This window comes from Pristiophorus japonicus, chromosome 2 (genome assembly GCF_044704955.1).
Source record: "Pristiophorus japonicus isolate sPriJap1 chromosome 2, sPriJap1.hap1, whole genome shotgun sequence".
Lineage (NCBI taxonomy): Eukaryota > Metazoa > Chordata > Chondrichthyes > Pristiophoridae > Pristiophorus > Pristiophorus japonicus.
In genome coordinates this window covers 2,487,270-2,514,354 of record NC_091978.1, presented here as the reverse complement: position 1 = coordinate 2,514,354, position 27,085 = coordinate 2,487,270, and the positions used below count along the sequence as shown (strand labels likewise).

Below are 27,085 nucleotides of genomic sequence, written 5' to 3'. Positions count from 1 at the left end.
TGACCCAATCTGATAGTGGATCAGACCCAGACTGTGTGATCCAGATAGTGGATCATATACAGACTGTGTGATCCTTGTATTGGATCATATACAGATTGTGTGATCCTGCTAGTGAATCATATACAGACTGTGAGACCCTGATAGTGGATCAGACCCAGACTGTGTGATCCCAATAGTGGATCAGACCCAGACTGTGTGATCCCAATAGTGGATCAGACCCAGACTGTGTGATCCCAATAGTGGATCAGACCCAGACTGTGTGATCCCAATAGTGGATCAGACCCAGACTGTGTGATCCCAATAGTGGATCAGACCCAGACTGAGTGATCCCAATAGTGGATCAGACCCAGACTGTGTGATCCCAATAGTGGATCAGACCCAGACTGTGTGATCCCAATAGTGGATCAGACCCAGACTGTGTGATCCCAATAGTGGAACAGACCCAGACTGTGTGATCCCAATAGTGGATCAGACCCAGACTGTGTGATCCCAATAGTGGATCAGACCCAGATTGTGTGACCCTGATAGTAGATCAGACCCAGACTTTGTGATCCCAATAGTGAATCAGACCCAGACTGTGTGATCCCAATAGTGGATCAGACACAGACTGTGTGATCCCAATAGTGGATCAGACCCAGACTGTGTGATCCCAATAGTGGATCAGACCCAGACTGTGTGACCCTGATAGTAGATCAGAACCAGACTTTGTGATCCCAATAGTGGATCAGACCCAGACTGTGTGATCCCAATAGTGGATCAGACCCAGACTGTGTGATCCCAATAGTGGATCAGACCCAGACTGTGTGATCCCAATAGTGGATCAGACCCAGACTGTGTGATCCCAATAGTAGATCAGACCCAGACTGTGTGACCCTGATAGTGGATCATATACAGACTGTGTGATCCTTGTATTGGATCATATACAGATTGTGTGATCCTGCTAGTGAATTATATACAGACTGTGAGACCCTGATAATGGATCAGACCCAGACTGTGTGATTCTGATAATGGATCAGACCCACACTGTGTGATCCCAATAGTGGATCAGACCCAGACTGTGTGATCCCAATAGTGGATCAGACCCAGACTGTGTGATCCCAATAGTAGATCAGACCCAGACTGTGTGATCCCAATAGTGGATCAGACCCAGACTGTGATTCTGATAATGGATCAGACCCAGACTGTGTGATCCAGATAGTGGATCAGACCCAGATTGTGTGATCCAGATAGTGGATCAGACCCAGACTGTGTGATCCAGATAGTGGATCAGACCCAGACTGTGTGATCCCAATAGTGGATCAGACCCAGACTGTGTGATCCAGATAGTAGATCAGACCCAGACTGTGTGATCCAGATAGTGGATCAGACCCAGACTGTGTGATCCCAATAGTGGATCAGACCCAGACTTTGTGATCCCAATAGTGGATCAGACCCAGACTGTGTGATCCCAATAGTGGATCAGACCCAGACTGTGTGATTCTGATAATGGATCAGACCCAGACTGTGTGATCCAGATAGTGGATCATATACAGACTGTGTGATCCTTGTCTTGGATCATATACAGATTGTGTGATCCTGCTAGTGAATCATATACAGACTGTGAGACCCTGATAGTGGATCAGACCCAGACTTTGTGATCCCAATAGTGGATCAGACCCAGACTGTGTGATCCCGATAGTGGATCATAAACAGATTGTGTGATCCTGATAGTAGATCAGACCCAGACTGTGTGATCCTGATAGTGGATCAGACCCAGACTGTGTGATCCTGATAGTGGATCAGACCCAGACTGTGTGATCCCAATAGCAGATCAGACCCAGACTGTTTGACCCCAATAGTGGATCAGACCCAGACTGTGTGATCCCAATAGTGGATCAAACCCAGACTGTGTGACCCTGATAGTGGATCATATACAGACTGTGTGATCCTTGTATTGGATCATATACAGATTGTGTGATACTGCTAGTGAATCATATACAGACTGTGAGACCCTGATAGTGGATCAGACCCAGACTGTGTGATCCCAATAGTGGATCAGACCCAGACTGTGTGATTCTGATAATGGATCAGACCCAAACTGTGTGATTCTGATAGTGGATCAGACCCAGACTGTGTGATTCTGATAGTGGATCAGACCCAGACTGTGTGATTCTGATAGTGGATCAGACCCAGACTTTGTGATCCCAATAGTGGATCAGACCCAGACTGTGTGACTCTGATAGTGGATCAGACCCAGACTGTGTGATCCCAATAGTAGATCAGACCCAGACTGTGTGATCCCAATAGTGGATCAGACCCAGACTGTGCGATCCCAATAGTAGATCAGACCCAGACTGTGTGATCCCAATCGTGGATCAGACCCAGACTGTGTGATTCTGATAATGGATCAGACCCAGACTGTGTGATCCAGATAGTGGATCAGACCCAGATTGTGTGATCCAGATAGTGGATCAGACCCAGACTGTGAGACACCTGATAGTGGATCAGACCCAGACTGTGTGATCCAGATAGTAGATCAGACCCAGACTGTGTGATCCAGATAGTGGATCAGACCCAGACTGTGTGATCCAAATAGTGGATCAGACCCAGACTGTGTGATCCAGATAGTAGATCAGACCCAGACTGTGTGATTCTGATAGTGGATCAGACCCAGACTGTGTGACCCCAATAGTGGATCAGACCCAGACTTTGTGATCCCAATCGTGGATCAGACCCAGACTGTGTGATTCTGATAATGGATCAGACCCAGACTGTGTGACCCCAATAGTAGATCAGACCCAGACTGTGTGATCCCAATAGTGGATCAGACCCAGACTTTGTGATCCCAATAGTGGATCAGACCCAGACTGTGTGATTCTGATAATGGATCAGACCCAGACTGTGTGATCCAGATAGTGGATCATATACAGACTGTGTGATCCTTGTATTGGATCATATACAGATTGTGTGATCCTGCTAGTGAATCATATACAGACTGTGTGATCCTGAGGACTGTGTGATCCTGATAGTAGATCAGACCCAGACTGTGTGATTCTGATAGTGGATCAGACCCAGACTGTGTGACCCGAATAGTGGATCAGACCCAGACTTTGTGATCCCAATCGTGGATCAGACCCAGACTGTGTGATTCTGATAATGGATCAGACCCAGACTGTGTGATCCCAATAGTGGATCAGACCCAGACTATGTGATCCCAATAGTGGATCAGACCCAGACGTAGTGATCCCAATAGTGGATCAGACCTAGACGTAGTGATCCCAATAGTGGATCAGACCCAGACTGTGTGACTCTGATAGTGGATCATATCCAGACTGTGTGATCCTGATAGTGGATCATATACAGACTGTGTGATCCAGGTAGTGGATCAGACCCAGACTGTGTGATCCCGATAGTGGATCATAAACAGATTGTGTGATCCTGATAGTAGATCAGACCCAGACTGTGTGATCCTGATAGTGGATCAGACCCAGACTGTGTGATCCTGATAGTGGATCAGACCCAGACTGTGTGATCCCAATAGCAGATCAGACCCAGACTGTTTGACCCCAATAGTGGATCAGACCCAGACTGTGTGATCCCAATAGTGGATCAAACCCAGACTGTGTGACCCTGATAGTGGATCATATACAGACTGTGTGATCCTTGTATTGGATCATATACAGATTGTGTGATCCTGCTAGTGAATCATATACAGACTGTGAGACCCTGATAGTGGATCAGACCCAGACTGTGTGATCCCAATAGTGGATCAGACCCAGATTGTGTGATTCTGATAATGGATCAGACCCAGACTGTGTGATTCTGATAGTGGATCAGACCCAGACTGTGTGATTCTGATAGTGGATCAGACCCAGACTGTGTGACCCCAATAGTGGATCAGACCCAGACTTTGTGATCCCAATAGTGGATCAGACCCAGACTGCGTGACTCTGATAGTGGATCAGACCCAGACTGTGTGATCCCAATAGTAGATCAGACCCAGACTGTGTGATCCCAATAGTGGATCAGACCCAGACTATGCGATCCCAATAGTAGATCAGACCCAGACTGTGTGATCCCAATCGTGGATCAGACCCAGACTGTGTGATTCTGATAATGGATCAGACCCAGACTGTGTGATCCAGATAGTGGATCAGACCCAGATTGTGTGATCCAGATAGTGGATCAGACCCAGACTGTGAGACACCTGATAGTGGATCAGACCCAGACTGTGTGATCCAGATAGTAGATCAGACCCAGACTGTGTGATCCAGATAGTGGATCAGACCCAGACTGTGTGATCCAAATAGTGGATCAGACCCAGACTGTGTGATCCAGATAGTAGATCAGACCCAGACTGTGTGATTCTGATAGTGGATCAGACCCAGACTGTGTGACCCCAATAGTGGATCAGACCCAGACTTTGTGATCCCAATCGTGGATCAGACCCAGACTGTGTGATTCTGATAATGGATCAGACCCAGACTGTGTGACCCCAATAGTAGATCAGACCCAGACTGTGTGATCCCAATAGTGGATCAGACCCAGACTTTGTGATCCCAATAGTGGATCAGACCCAGACTATGTGATTCTGATAATGGATCAGACCCAGACTGTGTGATCCAGATAGTGGATCATATACAGACTGTGTGATCCTTGTATTGGATCATATACAGATTGTGTGATCCTGCTAGTGAATCATATACAGACTGTGTGATCCTGAGGACTGTGTGATCCTGATAGTAGATCAGACCCAGACTGTGTGATTCTGATAGTTGATCAGACCCAGACTGTGTGACCCCAATAGTGGATCAGACCCAGACTTTGTGATCCCAATCGTGGATCAGACCCAGACTGTGTGATTCTGATAATGGATCAGACCCAGACTGTGTGATCCCAATAGTGGATCAGACCCAGACTATGTGATCCCAATAGTGGATCAGACCCAGACGTAGTGATCCCAATAGTGGATCAGACCCAGACTATGTGATCCCAATAGTGGATCAGACCCAGACTGTGTGACTCTGATAGTGGATCATATACAGACTGTGTGATCCAGGTAGTGGATCATATCCAGACTGTGTGATCCCGATAGTGGATCATATCCAGACTGTGTGATCCTGATAGTGGATCAGATCCAGACTGTGTGATCCTGATAGTGGATCATATACAGACTGTGTGATCCTGATAGTGGATCATATACAGGCGGTGTGATCCTGATAGTGGATCATATACAGGCGGTGTGATCCCTAGTGGATCAGACCCAGACTATGTGATCCTGATAGTGGATCATATACAGACTGTGTGCTCCTGATAGTGGGTCATATACAGACTGTGTGATCACGATAGTGGATCATATACAGATGGTGTGATCCCGATAGTGGATCAGTCCCAGATTACGTGATCCCGATAGTGGATCGAATTCAGATTGTATGATCCTGATAGTGGATCATATCCAGACTGTGTGATCCTGATAGTGGATCATATACAGACTGTGTGATCCTGATAGTGGATCATATACAGACTGTGTGATCACGATAGTGGATCATATACAGACGGTGTGATCCCGATAGTGGATCAGTCCCAGACTACGTGATCCCGATAGTGGATCGAATTCAGATTGTATGATCCTGATAGTGAGTCATATCCAGACTCTGTGATCCTGATAGTGGATCATATCCAGACTATGTGATCCTGATAGTGGATCATATTCAGACTGTATGATCCTGATAGTGGATCAGACCCAGATCATGTGATCCTGATAGTGGATCATATCCAGACTGTGTGATCCTGATAGTGGATCATATACAGACTGTGTGATCCTGATAGTGGATCATATACAGACTGTGTGATCACGATAGTGGATCATATACAGACGGTGTGATCCCGATAGTGGATCAGTCCCAGACTACGTGATCCCGAAAGTGGATCGAATTCAGATTGTATGATCCTGATAGTGGGTCATATACAGACTGTGTGATCCTGATAGTGGATCAGACCCAGACTATGTGATCCTGATAGTGGATCATATTCAGACTGTGTGATCCTGATAGTGGATCAGACCCAGATCATGTGATCCTGATAGTGGATCATATCCAGACTGTGTGACCCTGATAGTGGATCATATCCAGACTGTGTGACCCTGATAGTGGGTCATATACAGACTGGGTGATCCTGATAGTGGATCAGACCCAGACTATGTGATCCTGATCGTGGATCATATTCAGACTGTGTGATCCTGATAGTGGATCAGACCCAGACTATGTGATCCTGATCGTGGATCATATTCAGACTGTGTGATCCTTATAGTGGATCATATCCAGACTGTGTGATCCCGATAGTGTATTATATCCAGACTATGTGATCCCGATAGTGGATCAGACCCAGACTGTGTGATCCTGATGGTGGATCATATACAGACTGTGTGATCCTGATAGTTGATCATATACAGACTGTGTGATCCTGATAGTGGATCATACACAGACTGTGTTATCCTGATAGTGGATCACATCAGAATGGGTGATTCAGATAGTGGATCATATACAGACTGTGTGATCCTGATAGTGGATCATATACAGACTGTGAGACCCTGATAGTGGATCATATACAGACTGTGAGACCCTGATAGTGGATCGTATACAGACTGTGAGACCCTGATAGTGGATCATATACAGACTGTGAGACCCTGATAGTGGATCATATACAGACTGTGAGACCCTGATAGTGGATCATATCCCAGACTGTGTGATCCTGATAGTGGATCATATACAGACTGTGTGATCCTGATAGTGGATCATATACAGACTGTGAGACCCTGATAGTGGATCATATACAGACTGTGAGACCCTGATAGTGGATCATATACAGACTGTGAGACCATAATAAGGATCATATACAGACTGGGTGACCCTGATAGTGGATCATATACAGAATGTGTGACCCTGATACTGGATCATATCCCAGACTGTGTGATCCTGATAGTGGATCATATACAGACTGTGAGACCCTGATAGTGGATCATATACAGACTGTGAGACCCTGATAGTGGATCATATACAGAGTGTGTGATCCTGATAGTGGATCATATACAGACTGTGAGACCCTGATAATGGATCATATACAGACTGTGAGACCCTGATAGTGGATCATATACAGACTGTGTGACCCTGATAGTGGATCATATACAGACTGTGTGACCCTAATAGTGGATCATATACAGACTGTGAGACCCTGATAGTGAATCATATACAGACTGTGAGACCCTGATAGTGAATCATATACAGACTGTGTGATCCTGATATTGGTTCATATACAGACTGTGAGACCCTGATAGTGGATCATATACAGACTGTGAGACCCTGATAGTGGATCATATACAGACTGTGAGACCCTGATAGTGAATCATATACAGACTGTGAGACCCTGATAGTGGATCATATACAGACTGTGAGACCCTGATAGTGGATCATATACAGACTGTGAGACCCTGATAGTGGATCATATACAGACTGTGAGACGCTGATAGTGAATCATATACAGACTGTGAGACCCTGATAGTGAATCATATACAGACTGTGAGACCCTGATAGTGGATCATATACAGAGTGTGAGACGCTGATAGTGAATCATATACAGACTGTGAGACCCTGATAGTGGATCATATACAGACTGTGTGACCCTGATAGTGGATTATATCCAGACTGTGTGATCCTGATAGTGGATCATATACAGACTGTGAGACCCTGATAGTGGATCATATACAGACTGTGTGATCCTGATAGTGGATCATATACAGACTGTGTGATCCTGATAGTGGATCATATACAGACTGTGAGACCCTGATAGTGGATCATATACAGACTGTGTGATCCTGATAGTGGATCATATACAGACTGTGTGATCCTGATAGTGGATCATATACAGACTGTGAGACCCTGATAGTGGATCATATACAGACTGTGTGATCCTGATAGTGGATCATATACAGACTGTGTGATCCTGATAGTGGATCATATACAGTCTGTGTGATCCTGATAGTGGATCATATACAGACTGTGAGACCCTGATAGTGGATCATATACAGACTGTGTGATCCTGATAGTGGATCATATACAGACTGTGTGATCCTGATAGTGGATCAGACCCAGACTATGTGATCCTGATAGTGGATCATATTCAGACTGTGTGATCCTGATAGTGGATCAGACCCAGATCATGTGATCCTGATAGTGGATCATATCCAGACTGTGTGACCCTGATAGTGGATCATATCCAGACTGTGTGACCCTGATAGTGGGTCATATACAGACTGGGTGATCCTGATAGTGGATCAGACCCAGACTATGTGATCCTGATCGTGGATCATATTCAGACTGTGTGATCCTGATAGTGGATCAGACCCAGACTATGTGATCCTGATCGTGGATCATATTCAGACTGTGTGATCCTTATAGTGGATCATATCCAGACTGTGTGATCCCGATAGTGTATTATATCCAGACTATGTGATCCCGATAGTGGATCAGACCCAGACTGTGTGATCCTGATGGTGGATCATATACAGACTGTGTGATCCTGATAGTTGATCATATACAGACTGTGTGATCCTGATAGTGGATCATATACAGACTGTGTTATCCTGATAGTGGATCACATCAGAATGGGTGATTCAGATAGTGGATCATATACAGACTGTGTGATCCTGATAGTGGATCATATACAGACTGTGAGACCCTGATAGTGGATCATATACAGACTGTGAGACCCTGATAGTGGATCGTATACAGACTGTGAGACCCTGATAGTGGATCATATACAGACTGTGAGACCCTGATAGTGGATCATATACAGACTGTGAGACCCTGATAGTGGATCATATCCCAGACTGTGTGATCCTGATAGTGGATCATATACAGACTGTGTGATCCTGATAGTGGATCATATACAGACTGTGAGACCCTGATAGTGGATCATATACAGACTGTGAGACCCTGATAGTGGATCATATACAGACTGTGAGACCATAATAAGGATCATATACAGACTGGGTGACCCTGATAGTGGATCATATACAGAATGTGTGACCCTGATACTGGATCATATCCCAGACTGTGTGATCCTGATAGTGGATCATATACAGACTGTGAGACCCTGATAGTGGATCATATACAGACTGTGAGACCCTGATAGTGGATCATATACAGAGTGTGTGATCCTGATAGTGGATCATATACAGACTGTGAGACCCTGATAATGGATCATATACAGACTGTGAGACCCTGATAGTGGATCATATACAGACTGTGTGACCCTGATAGTGGATCATATACAGACTGTGTGACCCTAATAGTGGATCATATACAGACTGTGAGACCCTGATAGTGAATCATATACAGACTGTGAGACCCTGATAGTGAATCATATACAGACTGTGTGATCCTGATATTGGTTCATATACAGACTGTGAGACCCTGATAGTGGATCATATACAGACTGTGAGACCCTGATAGTGGATCATATACAGACTGTGAGACCCTGATAGTGAATCATATACAGACTGTGAGACCCTGATAGTGGATCATATACAGACTGTGAGACCCTGATAGTGGATCATATACAGACTGTGAGACCCTGATAGTGGATCATATACAGACTGTGAGACCCTGATAGTGGATCATATACAGACTGTGAGACCCTGATAGTGAATCATATACAGACTGTGAGACCCTGATAGTGGATCATATACAGACTGTGAGACCCTGATAGTGAATCATATACAGACTGTGAGACCCTGATAGTGAATCATATACAGACTGTGAGACCCTGATAGTGAATCATATACAGACTGTGAGACCCTGATAGTGGATCATATACAGACTGTGTGACCCTGATAGTGGATTATATCCAGACTGTGTGATCCTGATAGTGGATCATATACAGACTGTGAGACCCTGATAGTGGATCATATACAGACTGTGTGATCCTGATAGTGGATCATATACAGACTGTGTGATCCTGATAGTGGATCATATACAGACTGTGAGACCCTGATAGTGGATCATATACAGACTGTGTGATCCTGATAGTGGATCATATACAGACTGTGTGATCCTGATAGTGGATCATATACAGTCTGTGTGATCCTGATAGTGGATCATATACAGACTGTGAGACCCTGATAGTGGATCATATACAGACTGTGTGATCCTGATAGTGGATCATATACAGACTGTGTGATCCTGATAGTGGATCATATACAGACTGGGTGATCCAGATCGAGGATCAGACCCAGACTGGCTTTTCACACAGGAATTTTCAGTCTGTTACAAAGTGCTGATTTTGCTGGGGATTATTAAAGGGAATGTCTGATTACATGATGTGGTGTGGCCGTCCCACAGTTAAAGGCGGCGGGGACAGTGTGTCGAAATGCTGCGGGATCTTGTGACCTGCCTGAATACTGCACGGGAGCCTCGGCGTACTGCCCCTTTAATGTGTACCGAGTGGATGGATCGAGCTGTGAATACGGGCGTGCGTACTGTTACACCGGCATGTGTCAATCTCACCAACAACAGTGTGAGCAGCTCTGGGGAGCAGGTAGGAAATGACTCACATTCTACTGGGGTATATCGCAGTGTGGGACAGTATTACAGGACAGTATCACAGTGTGGGACAGTATTACAGGACAGTATCACAGTGTGGGACAGTATTACAGGACAGTATCACAGTGTGGGGCAATATTACAGTACAGAATCACAGTGTGGGACAGTATTACAGGACAGTATCACAGTGTGGGGCAATATTACAGTACAGAATCACAGTGTGGGACAGTATTACAGGACAGTATCACATTGTGGGGCAATATTACAGTACAGAATCACAGTGTGGGACAGTATTACAGGACAGTATCACAGTGTGGGGCAATATTACAGTACAGTATCACAGTGTGGGACAGTATTACAGGACAGTATCACAGTGTGGGGCAATATTACAGGACAGTATCACAGTGTGGGACAGTATTACAGGACAGTATCACAGTGTGGGGCAATATTACAGTACAGAATCAGTGTGGGACAGTATTACAGGACAGTATCACAGTGTGGGACAGTATTACAGGACAGTATCACAGTGTGGGGCAATATTACAGTACAGAATCACAGTGTGGGACAGTATTACAGGACAGTATCACAGTGTGGGGCAATATTACAGGACAGTATCACAGTGTGGGGCAATATTACAGTACAGAATCACAGTGTGGGACAGTATTACAGGACAGTATCACAGTGTGGGACAGTATTACAGGACAGTATCACAGTGTGGAACAGTATTACAGGACAGTATCACAGTGTGGAACAGTATTACAGGACAGTATCACAGTGTGGAACAGTATTACAGGACAGTATCACAGTGTGGGGCAATATTACAGTACAGAATCACAGTGTGGGACAGTATTACAGGACAGTATCAGTGTGGGGCAATATTACAGTACAGAATCACAGTGTGGGACAGTATTACAGGACAGTATCACAGTGTGGAACAGTATTACAGGACAGTATCACAGTATGGAACAGTATTAGAGGACAGTATCACAGTGTGGGGCAATATTACAGTACAGAATCACAGTGTGGGACAGTATTACAGGACAGTATCACAGTGTGGGGCAATATTACAGTACAGAATCACAGTGTGGGACAGTATTACAGGACAGTATCACAGTGTGGGACAGTATTACAGGACAGTATCACAGTGTGGGGTAATATTACAGTACAGAATCACAGTGTGGGACAGTATTACAGGACAGTATCACAGTGTGGGGCAATATTACAGGACAGAATCACAGTGTGGGACAGTATTACAGGACAGTATCACAGTGTGGGGTAATATTACAGTACAGAATCACAGTGTGGGACAGTATTACAGGACAGTATCACAGTGTGGGGCAATATTACAGTACAGAATCACAGTGTGGGACAGTATTACAGGACAATATCACAGTGTGGGGCAATATTATAGGACAGCATCACAGTGTGGAACAGTACTACAGGACAGTATCACAGTGTGGAACAGTATTACAGACAGTATCACAGTGTGGAACAGTATTACAGGACAGTATCACAGTGTGGAACAGTATTACAGGACAGTATCACAGTGTGGGACAGTATTACAGGACAGTATCACAGTATGGGACAGTATTACAGGACAGTATCGCAGTGTGGGACAGTATTACAGGACATTAGCAAAGTGTGGGACAGTATTACAGGATAGTATCAGTGTGGGACAGTATCACAGTGGGACAGTATTACAGGACAGTATCACAGTGTGGGACAGTATTACAGGACAGTATCAGTGTGGGACAGTATTACAGGACAGTATCACAGTGTGGGACAGTATTACAGGACAGTATCACAGAACAGTATCAGTGTGGGACAGTATTACAGGACAGTATCACAGTGTGGGACAGTATTACAGGACAGTATCACAGTGTGGGACAGTATTACAGGACAGTATCACAGTGTGGGAAAGTATTACAGGACAGTATCACAGTGGGACAGTATTCCAGGACAGTATCACAGTGTGGGACAGTATTACAGGACAGTGTCACAGTGTGGGACAGTATTACAGGACAGTATCGCAGTGTGGGACAGTATTACAGGATATTATCATAGTGTAGGACAGTATTACAGGACAGTATCACAGTGGGACAGTATTGCAGGACAGTATCACAGTGTGGGACAGTATTACAGGACAGTATCACAGTGTGGGACAGTATTACAGGACAGTATCAGTGTGGGACAGTATTACAGGACAGTATCACAGTGTGGGACAGTATGACAGGACAGTATCACAGGACAGTATCAGTGTGGGACAGTATCACAGTGTGGGACAGTATTACAGGACAGTATCGCAGTGTGGGACAGTATTACAGAACAGTATCAATGTGGGACAGTATTACAGGACAGTATCACAGTGTGAGACAGTATTACAGGACAGTATCAGTATGGGACAGTATTACAGGACAGTATCACAGTATGGGACAGTATTACATAGAAACATAGAAAATAGGTGCAGGAGTAGGCCATTCGGCCCTTCTAGCCTGCACCACCATTCAATGAGTTCATGGCTGAACATGTAACTTCAGTACCCCATTCCTGCTTTCTCACCATACCCCTTGATCCCCCTAGTAGTAAGGACTTCATCTAACTCCTTTTTGAATATATTTAGTGAATTGGCCTCAACAACTTTCTGTGGTAGAGAATTCCACAGGTTCACCACTCTCTGGGTGAAGAAGTTTCTCCTCATCACGGTCCTAAATGGCTTACCCCTTATCCTTAGACTGTGACCCCTGGTTCTGGACTTCCCCAACATTGGGAATATTCTTCCTGCATCTAACCTGTCTAAACACATCAGAATTTTAAACGTTTCTATGAGATCCCCTCTCATTCTTCTGAACTCCACAAAATACAAGCCCAGTTGATCCAGTCTTTCTTGATAGGTCAGTCCCGCTATCCCGGGAATCAGTCTGGTGAACCTTCGCTGCACTCCCTCAATAGCAAGAATGTCCTTCCTCAGGTTAGGAGACCAAAACTGTACACAATACTCCAGGTGTAGCCTCACCAAGGCCCTGTACAACTGTAGTAACACCTCCCTGCCCCTGTACTCAAATCCCCTCGCTATGAAGGCCAACATGCCATTTGCTTTCTTAACCGCCTGCTATACCTGCATGCCAACCTTCAATGACTGATGTACCATGACACCCAGGTCTCGTTGCACCTCCCCTTTTCCTAATCTGTCACCATTCAGATAATAGGCTGTCTCTCTGTTTTTACCACCAAAGTGGATAACCTCACATTTATCCACATTATACTTCATCTGCCATGCATTTGCCCACTCACCTAACCTATCCAAGTCGCTCTGCAGCCTCATAGCATCCTCCTCCCAGCTCACACTGCCACCCAACTTAGTGTCATCCGCAAATTTGGAGATACTACATTTAATCCCCTCGTCTAAATCATTAATGTACAGTGTAAACAGCTGGGGCCCCAGCACAGAACCTTGCGATACCCCACTAGTCACTGCCTGCCATTCTGAAAAGTACCCATTTACTCCTACTCTTTGCTTCCTGTCTGACAACCAGTTCTCAATCCATGTCAGCACACTACCCCCAATCCCATGTGCTTTAACTTTGCACATTAATCTCTTGTGTGGGACCTTGTCGAAAGCCTTCTGAAAGTCCAAATATACCATATCAACTGGTTCTCCCTTGTCCACTCTACTGGAAACATCCTCAAAAAATTCCAGAAGATTTGTCAAGCATGATTTCCCTTTCACAAATCCATGCTGACTTGGACCTATCATGTCACCTCTTTCCAAATGCACTGCTATGACATCCTTAATAATTGATTCCATCATTTTACCCACTACCGATGTCAGGCTGACCGGTCTATAATTCCCTGTTATCTCTCTCCCTCCTTTTTTAAAAAGTGGGGTTACATTGGCTACCCTCCACTCCATAGGAACTGATCCAGAGTCAATGGAATGTTGGAAAATGACTGTCAATGCATCCGCTATTTCCAAGGCCACCTCCTTAAGTACTCTGGGATGCAGTCCATCAGGCCCTGGGATTTACCGGCCTTCAATCCCATCAATTTCCCCAACACAATTTCCCGACTAATAAGGATTTCCCTCAGTTCCTCCTCCTTACTAGACCCTCCGACCGCGTTTATATCCGGAAGGTTGTTTGCGTCCTCCTTAGTGAATACCGAACCAAAGTACTTGTTCAATTGGTCTGCCATTTCTTTGTTCCCCGTTATGACTTCCCCTGATTCTGACTGCAGGGGATCTACGTTTGTCTTTACTAACCTTTTTCTCTTTACATATCTATAGAAACTTTTGCAATCCGTCTTAATGTTCCCTGCAAGCTTCTTCTCGTACTCTCTTTTCCCTGCCCTAATCAAACCCTTTGTCCTCCTCTGCTGAGTTCTAAATTTCTCCCAGTCCCCGGGTTCGCTGCTATTTCTGGCCAATTTGTATGCCACTTCCTTGGCTTTAATACTATCCCTGGATTTCCCTTGATAGCCACGGTTGAGCCACCTTCCCTTTTTTATTTTTACGCCAGACAGGAATGTACAATTGTTGTAGTTCATCCATGCGGTCTCTAAATGTCTGCCATTGCCCATCCACAGTCAACCCCTTAAGTATCATTCGCCAATCTATCCTAGCCAATTTACGCCTCATACCTTCAAAGTTAGCCTTCTTTAAGTTCTGGACCATGGTCTCTGAATTAACTGTTTCATTCTCCATCCTAATGCAGAATTCCACCTTATTATGGTCACTCTTCCCCAAGGGGCCTCGCACAACGAGATTGCTAATTAATCCTCTCTCATTACACAACACCCAGTCTAAGATGGCCTCCCCCCTAGTTGGTTCCTCGACATATTGGTCCAGAAAACCATCCCTTATGCACTCCAGGAAATCCTCCTCCACCGTATTGCTTCCAGTTTGGTTAGCCCAATCTATGTGCATATTAAAGTCACCCATTATAACTGCTGCACCTTTATTGCATGCACCCCTAATTTCCTGTTTGATGCCCTCCCCAACATCACTACTACTGTTTGGAGGTCTGTACACAACTCCCACTAACGTTTTTTGCCCTTTAGTGTTCTGCAGCTCTACCCATATAGATTCCACATCATCCAAGCTAATGTCCTTCCTAACTATTGCATTAATCTCCTCTTTAACCAGCAATGCTACCCCACCTCCTTTTCCTTTTATTCTATCCTTCCTGAATGTTGAATACCTCTGGATGTTGAGTTACAGGACAGTATCACAGTGTGGGACAGTATTACAGGACAGTATCACAGTGTGGAACAGTATTACAGGACAGTATCACAGTGTGGGACAGTATTACAGGACAGTATCACGGTGTGGGACAGTATTACAGGACAGTATCACAGTGTGGGACAGTATTACAGGGCAATATCAGTGTTGGACAGTATTACAGGACAGTATCACAGTGTGGGACAGTATTACAGGGCAATATCAGTGTGGGACAGTATTACAGGACAGTATCACAGTGTGGGACAGTATTACAGGACAGTATCACAGTGTGGGACAGTATTACAGGACAGTATCACGGTGTGGGACAGTATTACAGGACAGTATCACAGTGTGGGACAGTATTACAGGGCAATATCAGTGTGGGACAGTATTACAGGACAGTATAACAGTGTGGGACAGTATTACAGGGCAATATCAGTGTGGGACAGTATTATAGAACAGTGTCAGTGTGGGATAGTATTACAGTTTAAGTTAAGCTAAGGGTTAAGACATGGCAGGAGAGCTCGGACACGTGTTATGCTCCTCCTGTACGATGTGGGAAGTCAGGGACGCTTCCGGTGTCCCTGAGGACTACGTGTGCGAGAAGTGTATCCGCCTGCAGCTCCTGACAGACCGCATTGCGGCACTGGAGCTGCGGGTGGATTCACTCTGGAGCATCCACGATGCTGAGAATGATGTGAATAGCACGTTTAGTGAGTTGGTCTTACCGCAGGAGAAGGGTACACAGCCAGATAGGGAATGGGTGACCAACAGGAAGAGCAGTGCAAGGAAGGTAGTGCAGGGGTCCCCTGTGGTCTGCTTTGAGTACTGTTGAGGGGGATGACTCATCAGGGGAGGGCAGCAGCAGCCAAGTTCATGGCACCGTGGCTGGCTCTGCTGCACAGGAGGGGAGGAAAAAGAGTGGGAGAGCGATAGTGATAGGGGATTCGATTGTAAGGGGAATAGATAGACGTTTCTGCGGTCGCAAACAAGTATCCAGGATGGTATGTTGCCTCCCTGGTGCAAGAGTCAAGGATGTCTCGGAGCGGGTGGAGGACATTCTGAAAATGGAGGGTGAACAGCCAGTTGTCATGGTACATATAGGTACCAACGATGTAGGTAAAAAATGGGATGAGGTCCTACAAGACGAATTGAGAGAGCTAGGAGCTAAATTTAAATGAAGAACCTCAAAAGTAATAATCTCAGGATTGCTACCAGTGCCACATGCTAGTCAGAGTAGGAATCGCAGAATAGCCCAGATGAAATATGTAGCTTCAGGAGTGGTGCACAAGGGAGGGATTCAAATTCCTGGGACATTGGAACTGGTTCTGGGGGAGGTGGGACCAGTACAAACCGGACGGTCTGCACCTGGGCAGACCAGAACCAATGTCCTAGGGGGAGTGTTTGCTAGTGCTGTTGGGGAGGGGTTAAACTAATATGGCAGGGGGATGGGAACCTATGCAGAGAGACAGAGGGAAGTAGAATGGGGGCAGAAGCAAAAGATAGAAAGAAGAAAAGTAAAAGTGGAGGGCAGAGAAACCTAAGGCAAAAAGCAAAAAGGGCCACATTACAGCAAAATTCTAAAGAGGCAAAAGTGTGTTAGAAAGACAAGCCTGAAGGCTCTGTGCCTCAATGCGAGGAGTATTCAGAATAAAGTGGATGAATTAACTGCGCAGACAGCAGTTAATGGATATGATGTAATTGGCAATTGGAGACATGGCTCCAGGATGATCAGGGCTGGGAACTCAACATCCAGGGGTATTCAACATTTAGGAAGGATAGACAGAGAGGAAAAGGAGGTGGGGTAGCATTGCCAGTTAAAGATGAAGTTAATGCAATTGTAAAGAAAGACATTAGCTTGGATGATGTGGAATCGGTGTGGGTGGAGCTATGGAATACCAAAGGGCAGAAAACGCCAGTGGGAGTTGTGTACAGACCACCAAACAGTAGCAGTGAGGTTGGGGACAGCATTAAACAAGAAATTAGGGATGTGTGCAATAAAGGTACAGCAGTTATCATGGGTGACTTTAATCTACATATTGTTTGGGCTAACCAAACTGGTAGCAATGCGGTGGAGGAGGATTTCCTGGAGTGTATTAGGGATGGTTTTCTAGACCAATATGTCAAGGAACCAACCAGGGAGCTGGCCATCCTAGACTGGGTGATGTGTAATGAGAAAGGACTAATTAGCAATCTTGTTGTGCGAGGCCCCTTGGGGAAGAGTGACCATAATATGGTAGGATTCTTTATTAAGATGGAGAGTGACACAGTTAATTCAGAAACTAGGGTCCTGAACTTAAGGAAAGGTAACTTCGATGGTATGAGGTGTGAATTGGCTAGAATAGACTGACAAATGATACTTAAAGGGTTGACGGTGGATAGACAATGGCAAACATTTAAAGGTCACATGGATGAACTTCAGCAATTGTACATCCCTGTCTGGAGTAAAAATAAAACGGGGAAGGTGGCTCAACCGTGGCTAACAAGGGAAATTAAGGATGGTGTTAAATCCAAGGAAGAGGTATATAAATTGGCCAGAAAAAGCAGCAAACCTGAGGACTGGGAGAAAGTTAGAATTCAGCAGAGGCTTTAATTAAGAGGGGGGAAATAGAGTATGAGAGGAAGCTTGCCGGGAACATAAAAACTGACTGCAAAAGCTTCTATAGATATGTGAAGAGAAAAAGATTAGTGAAGACAAATGTAGGTCCCTTGCAGTCGGATTCAGGTGAATTTATAATGGGGAACAAAGAAATGGCAGACCAGTTGAACAAATACTTTGGTTCTGTCTTCACGAAGGAAGACACAAATAACCTTCCGGAAGTACTAGGGGACCGAGGGTCTAGTGAGAAGGAGGAACTGAAGGAAATCCTTATTAGGTGGGAAATTGTGTTTGGGAAATTGATGGGATTGAAGGCCGATAAATCCCCGGGGCCTGATAGTCTGCATCCCAGAGTACTTAAGGAAGTGGCCCTAGAAATAGTGGATGCATTGGTCATCATTTTCCAACAGTCTATCGACTCTGGATCAGTTACTATGGACTGGAGGGTAGCTAATGTAACACCACTTTTTAACAAAGAAGGGAGAGAGAAAGCGGGTAGTTAGCCTGACATCAGTGGCGGGGAAAATGTTGGAATCAATTATTAAGGGTGAAATAGCAGCGCATTTGGAAAGCAGTGACAGGATCGGTCCAAGTCAGCATGGATTTATGAAAGGGAAATCATGCTTGACAAATCTTCTGGATTTTTTGAGCCTGTAGCTAGTAGAGTGGACAAGGGAGAACCAGTGGATGTGGTGTATTTGGACTTTCAAAAGACTTTTGACAAGGTCCCACACAAGAGATTGGTGTGCAAAATCAAAGCACATGGTATTGGGGGTAATGTGCTGACGTGGATAGAGAACTGGTTGGCAGACAGGAAGCAGAGAGTCGGGATAAACGGGTCCTTTTCAGAATGGCAGGTAGTGACTAGTGGAGTGCCGCAGGGCTCAGTGCTGGGACCCCAGCTATTTACAATATACATTAACGATTTGGATGAAGGATTCGAGTGTAATATCTCCAAGTTTGCAGATGACACTAAGCTGGGTGGCGGTGTGAGCTGTGAGGAGGGCGCTAGGAGGCTGCAGGGTGACTTGGACAGGTTAGGTGAGTGGGCAAATGCATGACAGATGCAGTATAATGTGGATAAATGTGAGGTTATCCACTTTGGGGGAAAAAACGCGAAGACAGAATATTATCTGAATGGTGGGAGATTAAGAAAAGGGGAGGTGCAATGAGACCTGGGTGTCATGGTTCATCAGTCATTGAAAGTTGGCATGCAGGTACAGCAGGCGGTGAAGAAGGCAAATGGTATGTTGGCCTTCATAGCTAGTGGATTGGAGTATCGGAGCAGGGAGGTCTTACTGCAGTTGTACAGGGTCTTGGTGAGGCCCCATCTGGAATATTGTGTTCAGTTTTGGTCTCCTAATCTGAGGAAGGACGTTCTTGCTATTGAGGGAGTGCAGCGAAGGTTTACCAGACTGATTCCCGGGATGGCAGGACTGACATATGAGGCCTTTATACATTGGTATTTAGAAGGATGAGAGGGGATCTCATAGAAACATATGAGATTCTGAGGGGACGGGATAGGTTCGATGCGGCTAGAATGTTCCCGATGTTGGGGAAGTCCAGAACCAGGGAACACAGTCTTAGGATTAGGGGTAGGCCATTTAGGACTGAGATGAGGAGAAACTTCTTCACTCAGAGAATTGTTAACCTGTGGAATTCCCGACCGCAGAGAGTTGTTGAGGCCAGTTCATTGGATATATTCAAGAAGGAGTTAGATATGGCCCTTACGGCTAAAGGGATCAAGGGGTATGGAGAGAAAGCAGGAAAGGGGTACTGAGGGAATGATTAGCCATGATCTTATTGAATGGTGGTGCAGGCTCGAAGGGCCGTATGGCCTACTCCACCTATTTTCTGTATTTCTATGTTCGATGTTTCTATGTATCACAGTGTGGGACAGTATTACAGGACAGTATCACAGTGTGAGACTGTATTACAGGACATTATCACAGTGTGGGACAGTATTACAGGACAGTATCAGTGTGGGACAGTATTACAGGACAGTATCACAATGTGGGATAGTATTACAGGACAGTATCGCAATGTGCAACAATATTGCAGGATAGTATCACAGTGTGGGACAGTATTACAGGACAGTATCAATGTGGGACAGTATTACAGAACAGTATCAGTGTGGGATAGTATTACAGAACAGTATCAGTGTGGGACAGTATTACAGGACAGTATCGCAATGTGGGACAGTAGTACAGGACAGTATCAGTGTTCGACATTATTACAGGGTAGTATCGCAGTGTGGGAGAGAGTATTACAGGACAGTATCACATTGTGGGACAGTATTACATGGCAGTATCACAGTGTGGGACAGTATTACACGACAGTATCACAGTGTGGGACAGTATTACAAGACAGTATCACAGTGTGGGGAGTGTTACAGGATATTATCAGTGTGGGACAGTATTACACAACAGTATCACAGTGTGGAACAGTATTACAGGACAGTATCGCAGTGTGGGACAGTATAACAGAACAGTATCAGTGTTCGACATTATTACAGGATTGTATCGCAGTGTGGGACAGTATCATAGTGTGGGACAGTATTACAGGGCAGTATCAGTGTGGGACAGTATTACAGGACAGTATCACAATGTGGGCTAGTATTACAGGACAGTATCAGTGTGGGACAGTATTACAGGACAGTATCACAGTGTGGGACAGTATTACAGAACAGTATCACAGTGTGGGACAGTATTACAGGACAGTATCACAGTGTGGGACAGTATTATAGGACAGTATCACAGTGTACCACAGTATTATAGAACAGTACTTCAGCGTGGGACAGTATCACAGAGTGTAACTAGATGAACTCATTGAAATTACTATAAATAATCATTCAAATTTAAGTCTTTAACTAAGAAAGCGAGAGGCGACTGGATATAAAGTTAGACCCAGCTTGTAAGAGCCGGTGGGTATTTGGTCGATGATCTGTCGTGGCGTTAACCCAAGCCTAGCGGTAAATTTTGCTCCGTCAAATGGTTTGCGTTTGCCGCCTCAAAATTCATCAGCTGGGCCCCGGGTTTGGGGTGGACGCTAAGTGAAGCGTTTCACAACACTCAGCCGCCTGAGCAAGTGAAAATCCCGAGCTAAGCAGCCGGCCTCGGAACGAACTGAGAGAGGCCTCGGCTGGGGGGGGGGGGGGGGAAAGAAATCTGAAAAGAACCCAGCCAAAACATCCCCAATAAATAACTCCTGACACCACAACATGAACCGCAAAATAAAAAACAACCACTCTTACCCGAGGTGGACATTACTTCCACACGCGGTCCCAGCACGGGGAACTCTACAGGGTGCTTCAGCTCGGACGCGATCCAAATATCGATCTGGTGTTGCACCCAGGGGCATTGTACACTGGCTCGCCTCCCCCGGGCGGTACTGTTCCACAACCCCGCTCTCCACTTGCCGGAAGTGCTTACCGCCGGCATTGCCTCCCCTCCGGGGCGCTAACAGGGGCGGCAGAAAGCCGGAAATCCAGCCCATTGTCTCGAGTTTAATTCTGTAAGTTCATCATCGGCGGTCCCTCGAGCGAGGATGACTTGCTTCCACACGAGTTCACAGATGTTTCAATGAAGGACCCGATGTTCCAGATCCTGAACTCCAGTCGATGGAGTGGAAGATGCCTGTGGGTGGATTGTTTTAACGTGGGGTGACCGTTACACACCAGCCACCACACGGGGCTTGACAGAGCGAGGTCTTGGTCCAGGGGCAAGGGTTAACCCGGACGACTGGAGACCTGCTCTGTTGCACGGACCCAGTGCCCACACACATCGCAGTGTGGGCTGGACCCGTGCTGCCCCTGGGCCCTCGGCTCTTCTGGGCCCTCGGCTCTTCTGGGCCCCGTACCCTCATTCGCCGCACCTCCGACACGATGTTCCAGGGCCCGACGCTCCAGCTGTATTTATAGCCCTGACCTGTGGTGGTGGTCTCAACACAGGTCGGGGCGGCCCACAATGTTAGTTAGCTATTATTCGATTAAATAGAGGCATGGCGGGGCACCTCAGTCCCACAGATTACACATTCTGTGCCAAGTGGGAAATCCAGGACGATTCCCATGTCCTGGTCAACGTGGGCAGAAAGTGTCGTCGGCTGGAGGAGCTCGAGCTCCGGGTTTCGGAGCTTGAGCAGCAGCTGGAGTCACTGCAGTGCATCTGTGAAGCTGAGAGCTACATGCATAGCACACTTCAGAAAGTGGTCACCCCGCAGCTTGTGTGTGTGCAGGCAGAGAGGGAATAGGTGACCGCCAGACAGACAAGGAGGACCAGGGAGGTGGTGCAGGAGTCTCTTGAGTGCATCTGGCTATAATATTCCAAACCTCCTTAGATACAGGGCTGGTGCCAGAGGACTGGAGAATTACAAATGTTACACCCTTGTTTAAAAAAAGGGTGTAAGGATAAACCCAGCAACTACAGGCCGCTCAGTTTAACCTCAGTACTGGGGAAGCTTTGAGAAACAGTGATCAGGAACATAATTAACAGTCACTTGGATACAGGTGGATTATTGAAGGAAAGCCAGCACGGATTTGGTAAAAGCAATTCATGTTTAACCAAATTGATTGTGATTTTTGATGAGGTAACAGGGAGGGTCGATGAGGATAATGCAGTTGACGTGGTGTACATGGATTTCCAAAAGGTGTTTGATAAAGTATTAGTATTAGGCGGTCCCTCGTATCGAGGATGACTTGTTCCACACCAAAAAGGATGAGTTCACAGGTGTTTCAATGAAGGACCTAATATTCCAGATCCCGAACTACATCCTGAAGGGTGGAAGATGCCTGTGCGTGGATTGTTTTAACGTGGGTTGGCCATTACACACCAGTCACCACACGGGCTTGACAGAGCTAGGTCTCGGCAGCAAAGTTGAAGCCCATGGAATAAAAGGGACAGTGGCAGCCTGGATACGGATTGTCTCGGTGACAGGAAACAGAGAGTAGGGGTGAACGGTTGTTTCTGGGACTGGAGGAAGGTATAAAGTGGTGTTCCCCAGGGGTCAGTACCAGGACCACTGCTTTTCCTGATATATATTAATGACTTGGATCTGGGTGTACAGGGCACAATTTCAAAACTTGCAGATGTCACAAAACTTGGAAGTATAGTGAACAGTGAGGAGGGTAGTGATAGACTTCAGGACGGCACAGACAGGCCGGTGGAATGGGCGGGCACGTGGCAGATGGAATTTAATGCAGAAAAGTGCGAAGTGATGCATTTTGGTAGAAAGAATGAGGAGGGGCAATATAAACTAAAGGGTACAATCCTAAAGGGAGTGCATGAACAGTGAGACCGGGGGTATATGTCACAAATCATTGAAGGTGGCAGGGCAGGTTGAGAAAGCAGTTATAAAAGCTAACAGATCCTGGGCTTCATAAATAGAGGCAGAGAGTACAAAAGTGTGGGAAGTTATGATGAACCTTTATAAAGCACTGGTTCGGCCTCAACTGGAGTATTACTTTAGGAAGGATGTGAAGGCCTTAGAGAGGGGGCAGAAATGATTTACGAGAATGGTTCCAGGGATGAAGGACTTCAGTTACGTGGACAGACTGGAGAAGCTGGGGTTGTTCTCCTTGGAGCAGAGAAGGTTGAGAGATTTGATCAAGGTCAAAATCATGAGGGGTCTGGACAGAGTAGATCGAGAGAAACTGTTCCCATTGGTGGAAGGGTGGAGAACCAGAGGACACAGATTTAAGGCGATTGGCAGAAGAACCAGAGGCGACATGAGGAAAAACATTTTTACGCAGCGAGTGGTGAGGATCTGGAATGCACGGCCCGAGAGGGTGGTGGAGGCAGACTCAATCGTGGCTTTCAAAAGGGAGTTGGATAAGTACCTGAAGGAAATAATTTGCAGGGATACGGGGAAAGGGCGGGGGAGGGGGACTGGCTGAGGTGCTCTTGCAGAGAGCCGGCACAGGCTCGACGGGCCGAATGGCAAACTTCTGTGCTGTAACCGTGCCATGGTTCTATGGTGAGCCGCCTTCTTGAACCGCTGCAGTCCGTGTGGTGACGGTGCTCCCACAGTGCTGTTAGGGAGGGAGTTCCAGGATTGTGACCCAGCGACGATGAAGGAACGGCCGATATATTTCCCAGTCAGGACGGTGTGTGACTGGGAGGGGAACGTGGAGGTGGTGGTGTTCCCATGTACCTGCTGCCCTTGTCCTTCTAGGGGGTAGAGGTCGCGGGTTTGGGAGGTGCTGCCGAAGAAGCCTTGGTGAGTTGCTGCAGTGCATCTTGTAGATGGTGCACACTGCAGCCAGGGGGCGCCGGTGGTGGAGGGAGTGAGTGTTGGAGGTGGGGGATGGGGGGCCAATCAAGCGGCTGCTTTGTCCTGGATGGTGTCGAGCTTCTCGAGTGTTGTTGGAGCTGCACCATCCAGGCAAGTGGTTTACACTGAGCTCACTCGAATCTTAGCAGACCTTTTGTATTAATATCTTTCCCACTTTAGGTGCCCGCCCTGCACCTCCGGCCTGCTTTGAAGATGTGAATGCTGCTGGGAATGATTATGGGAACTGCGGGAAGGATAGTAAAGGAACCTTCGTCAAATGTGAGAGGAGGTAAGTGTAAAGGAGAGGGCGTGAAGGGCAATCATTGAGATAGTGGGCCCGATCAATGAGAAGCTAAGAAATAAGAGCAGTGGTCGGCCATTCGGCCCCTTGAGCCTGTTCCGCCATTTAATGAGCTCATGGCTCATCTGATCATGGACTCAGCTCCATTTTCCCGCCTGATCCCCATAACCCTTGGTTCCCCTCGAGTTCTAAAATCGATCGATCTCAGCCTTGAATATACTCAAAGACTGAGCTTCCAAAGCCCTCCGGGGCAGAGAATTCCAAAGATTCACCACCCTCTGAGTGAAGAAATTTCTCCTCATCTCAGTCCTAAATGGACGACCCCTTATCCTGAGACTGTGACCCCTGGTTCTAGACTCCAGCCCGGGGAAACATCCTCCCTGCATCTACCCTGTCAAGCCCTGTAAGAATGTTTCAATGAGATCACCTCTCATTCTTCTAAACTCTAGAGAATATCGTCCTAGTCGGCTCAAACTCTCCTCATAGGACAATCCCCCTATCCCAGGAATCAGTCTGTTGCACCCCCTCTATGGCAAGTATATCCAGGAGACCAAAAGTGTGCATATACTCCATGTGTGGTCTCACTAAAGCTCTATATAATTGTAATAAAAACATAAGAATATAAGAATTAGGAGCAGGAGTCAGCCATATGGCCCCTCGAGCCTACTCCGCCATTCAATACAATCATGGCTGATCTTCTACCTCAACTCCACTTTCCTGCACTATCCCCATGTCCCTCGATTTACCACAGGACCTCCATTGGCTGCCTCACCTCCAGCTGTGCCCATGTCCCTGGAACAACAGTTAGTGTTTCCCCATCCCAGTCAGTCCCCTGGGTACAACCCTTATCTGCCCTCCCTTCAGTCCAACGGACCTAGGCTGGAGAGTCTATAGTGGAGAACTTCTTTCACCGTCCATTGCCAGATGCAGTATAATGTGGATAAATGTGAGGTTATTCACTTTGGTGGCAAAAACAGGAAGGCAGAATATTATTTGAATGTTGACAGATTAGGAAAAGGGGAGGTGCAACGAGACCTGGGTGTCATGGTACATCAGTCATTGAAAGTTGGCATGCAGGTACAGCAGGCGGTGAAGAAGGCAAATGGTATGTTGGCCTTCATAGCGAGGGGATTTGAGTATAGGAGCAAGGAGATCTTACTGCAATTGTACAGGGCCTTGGTGAGGCCTCACCTGGAACAGTGTGTTCAGTTTTAGTCTCCTAATCTGAGGAAGGATGTTCTTGCTATTGAGGGAGTGCAACGAAGGTTCACCAGACTGATTCCCGGGATGGCAGGACTGACATATGAGGAGAGACTGGATCAACTGGGCTTATATTCACTGGAATTTAGAAGAATGAGAGGGAATCTCATAGAAACATCTAAAATTCTGACGGGATTGGACAGGTTAGATGCGGGAAGAATGTTCCCGATGTTGGGAAAGTCCAGAACCAGGGATCACAGCCTAAGGATAAGGGGTAAGCCATTTAGGACCGAGATGAGGAAAAACTTCTTCACTCAGAGAAATGTGAACCTGTGGAATTCTCTACCACAGAAAGTTGTTGATGCTAGTTCGTTAGATATATTCAAAAGAGAGTTAGATGTGACCCGTATGGCTAAAGGAATCAAGGGGTATGGAGAGAAAGCGGGAAAGGGGTACTGAGGTGAATGATCAGCCATGATCTTATTGAATGGTGGTGCAAGCTCAAAGGGCCGAATGGCCTACTCCTGCACCTATTTTCTATGTTTCTATCTGATTGGACCACATGAAGCTCTGTCAGATCTCACTTTGCTCCCCAAAACACCCACTACTCCATGCTCATCCTGAGAGCAAAGATAACCAGTGGCTTCTCTCCACTTCTCTTCTTAAACCCCTCTACCCTAACCCCTCCTCCTCCACCCTCACCCCTCCTCCTCCACCCTCACCCCTCCTCTTCCACCCTCACCCCTCCTCCTCCACCCTCACCCCTCCTCCTCCACCCTTCCACGCCACTCTGGGTTATGTTATAGGGCAGGTTATGTTATAGGGCGGGTTATGCTATAGGGTGGGTTATGCTATAGGGCGGGTTCTGTTTTCGGGTGGGTTATGGTATCGGGCGGTTATGTTATAGGGCGGGTTATGTTATAGTG

General features: G+C 46.3%; 1 protein-coding gene across 4 annotated transcripts in view; it reads left to right on the top strand.

Moving 5' to 3' along the window:
* adam19a (ADAM metallopeptidase domain 19a) overlaps positions 1-27,085 on the top strand; it is a 249,840-nt gene that overhangs the window by 175,405 nt on the left and 47,350 nt on the right. For all 4 annotated transcript variants that reach the window (XM_070866484.1, XM_070866489.1, XM_070866478.1 and 1 more), the window contains exons 14-15: positions 10,377-10,572; positions 24,839-24,947. In XM_070866484.1, the coding sequence (XP_070722585.1) occupies positions 10,377-10,572; positions 24,839-24,947 (305 nt within the window). The remainder of the gene's footprint in view (positions 1-10,376; positions 10,573-24,838; positions 24,948-27,085) is intronic.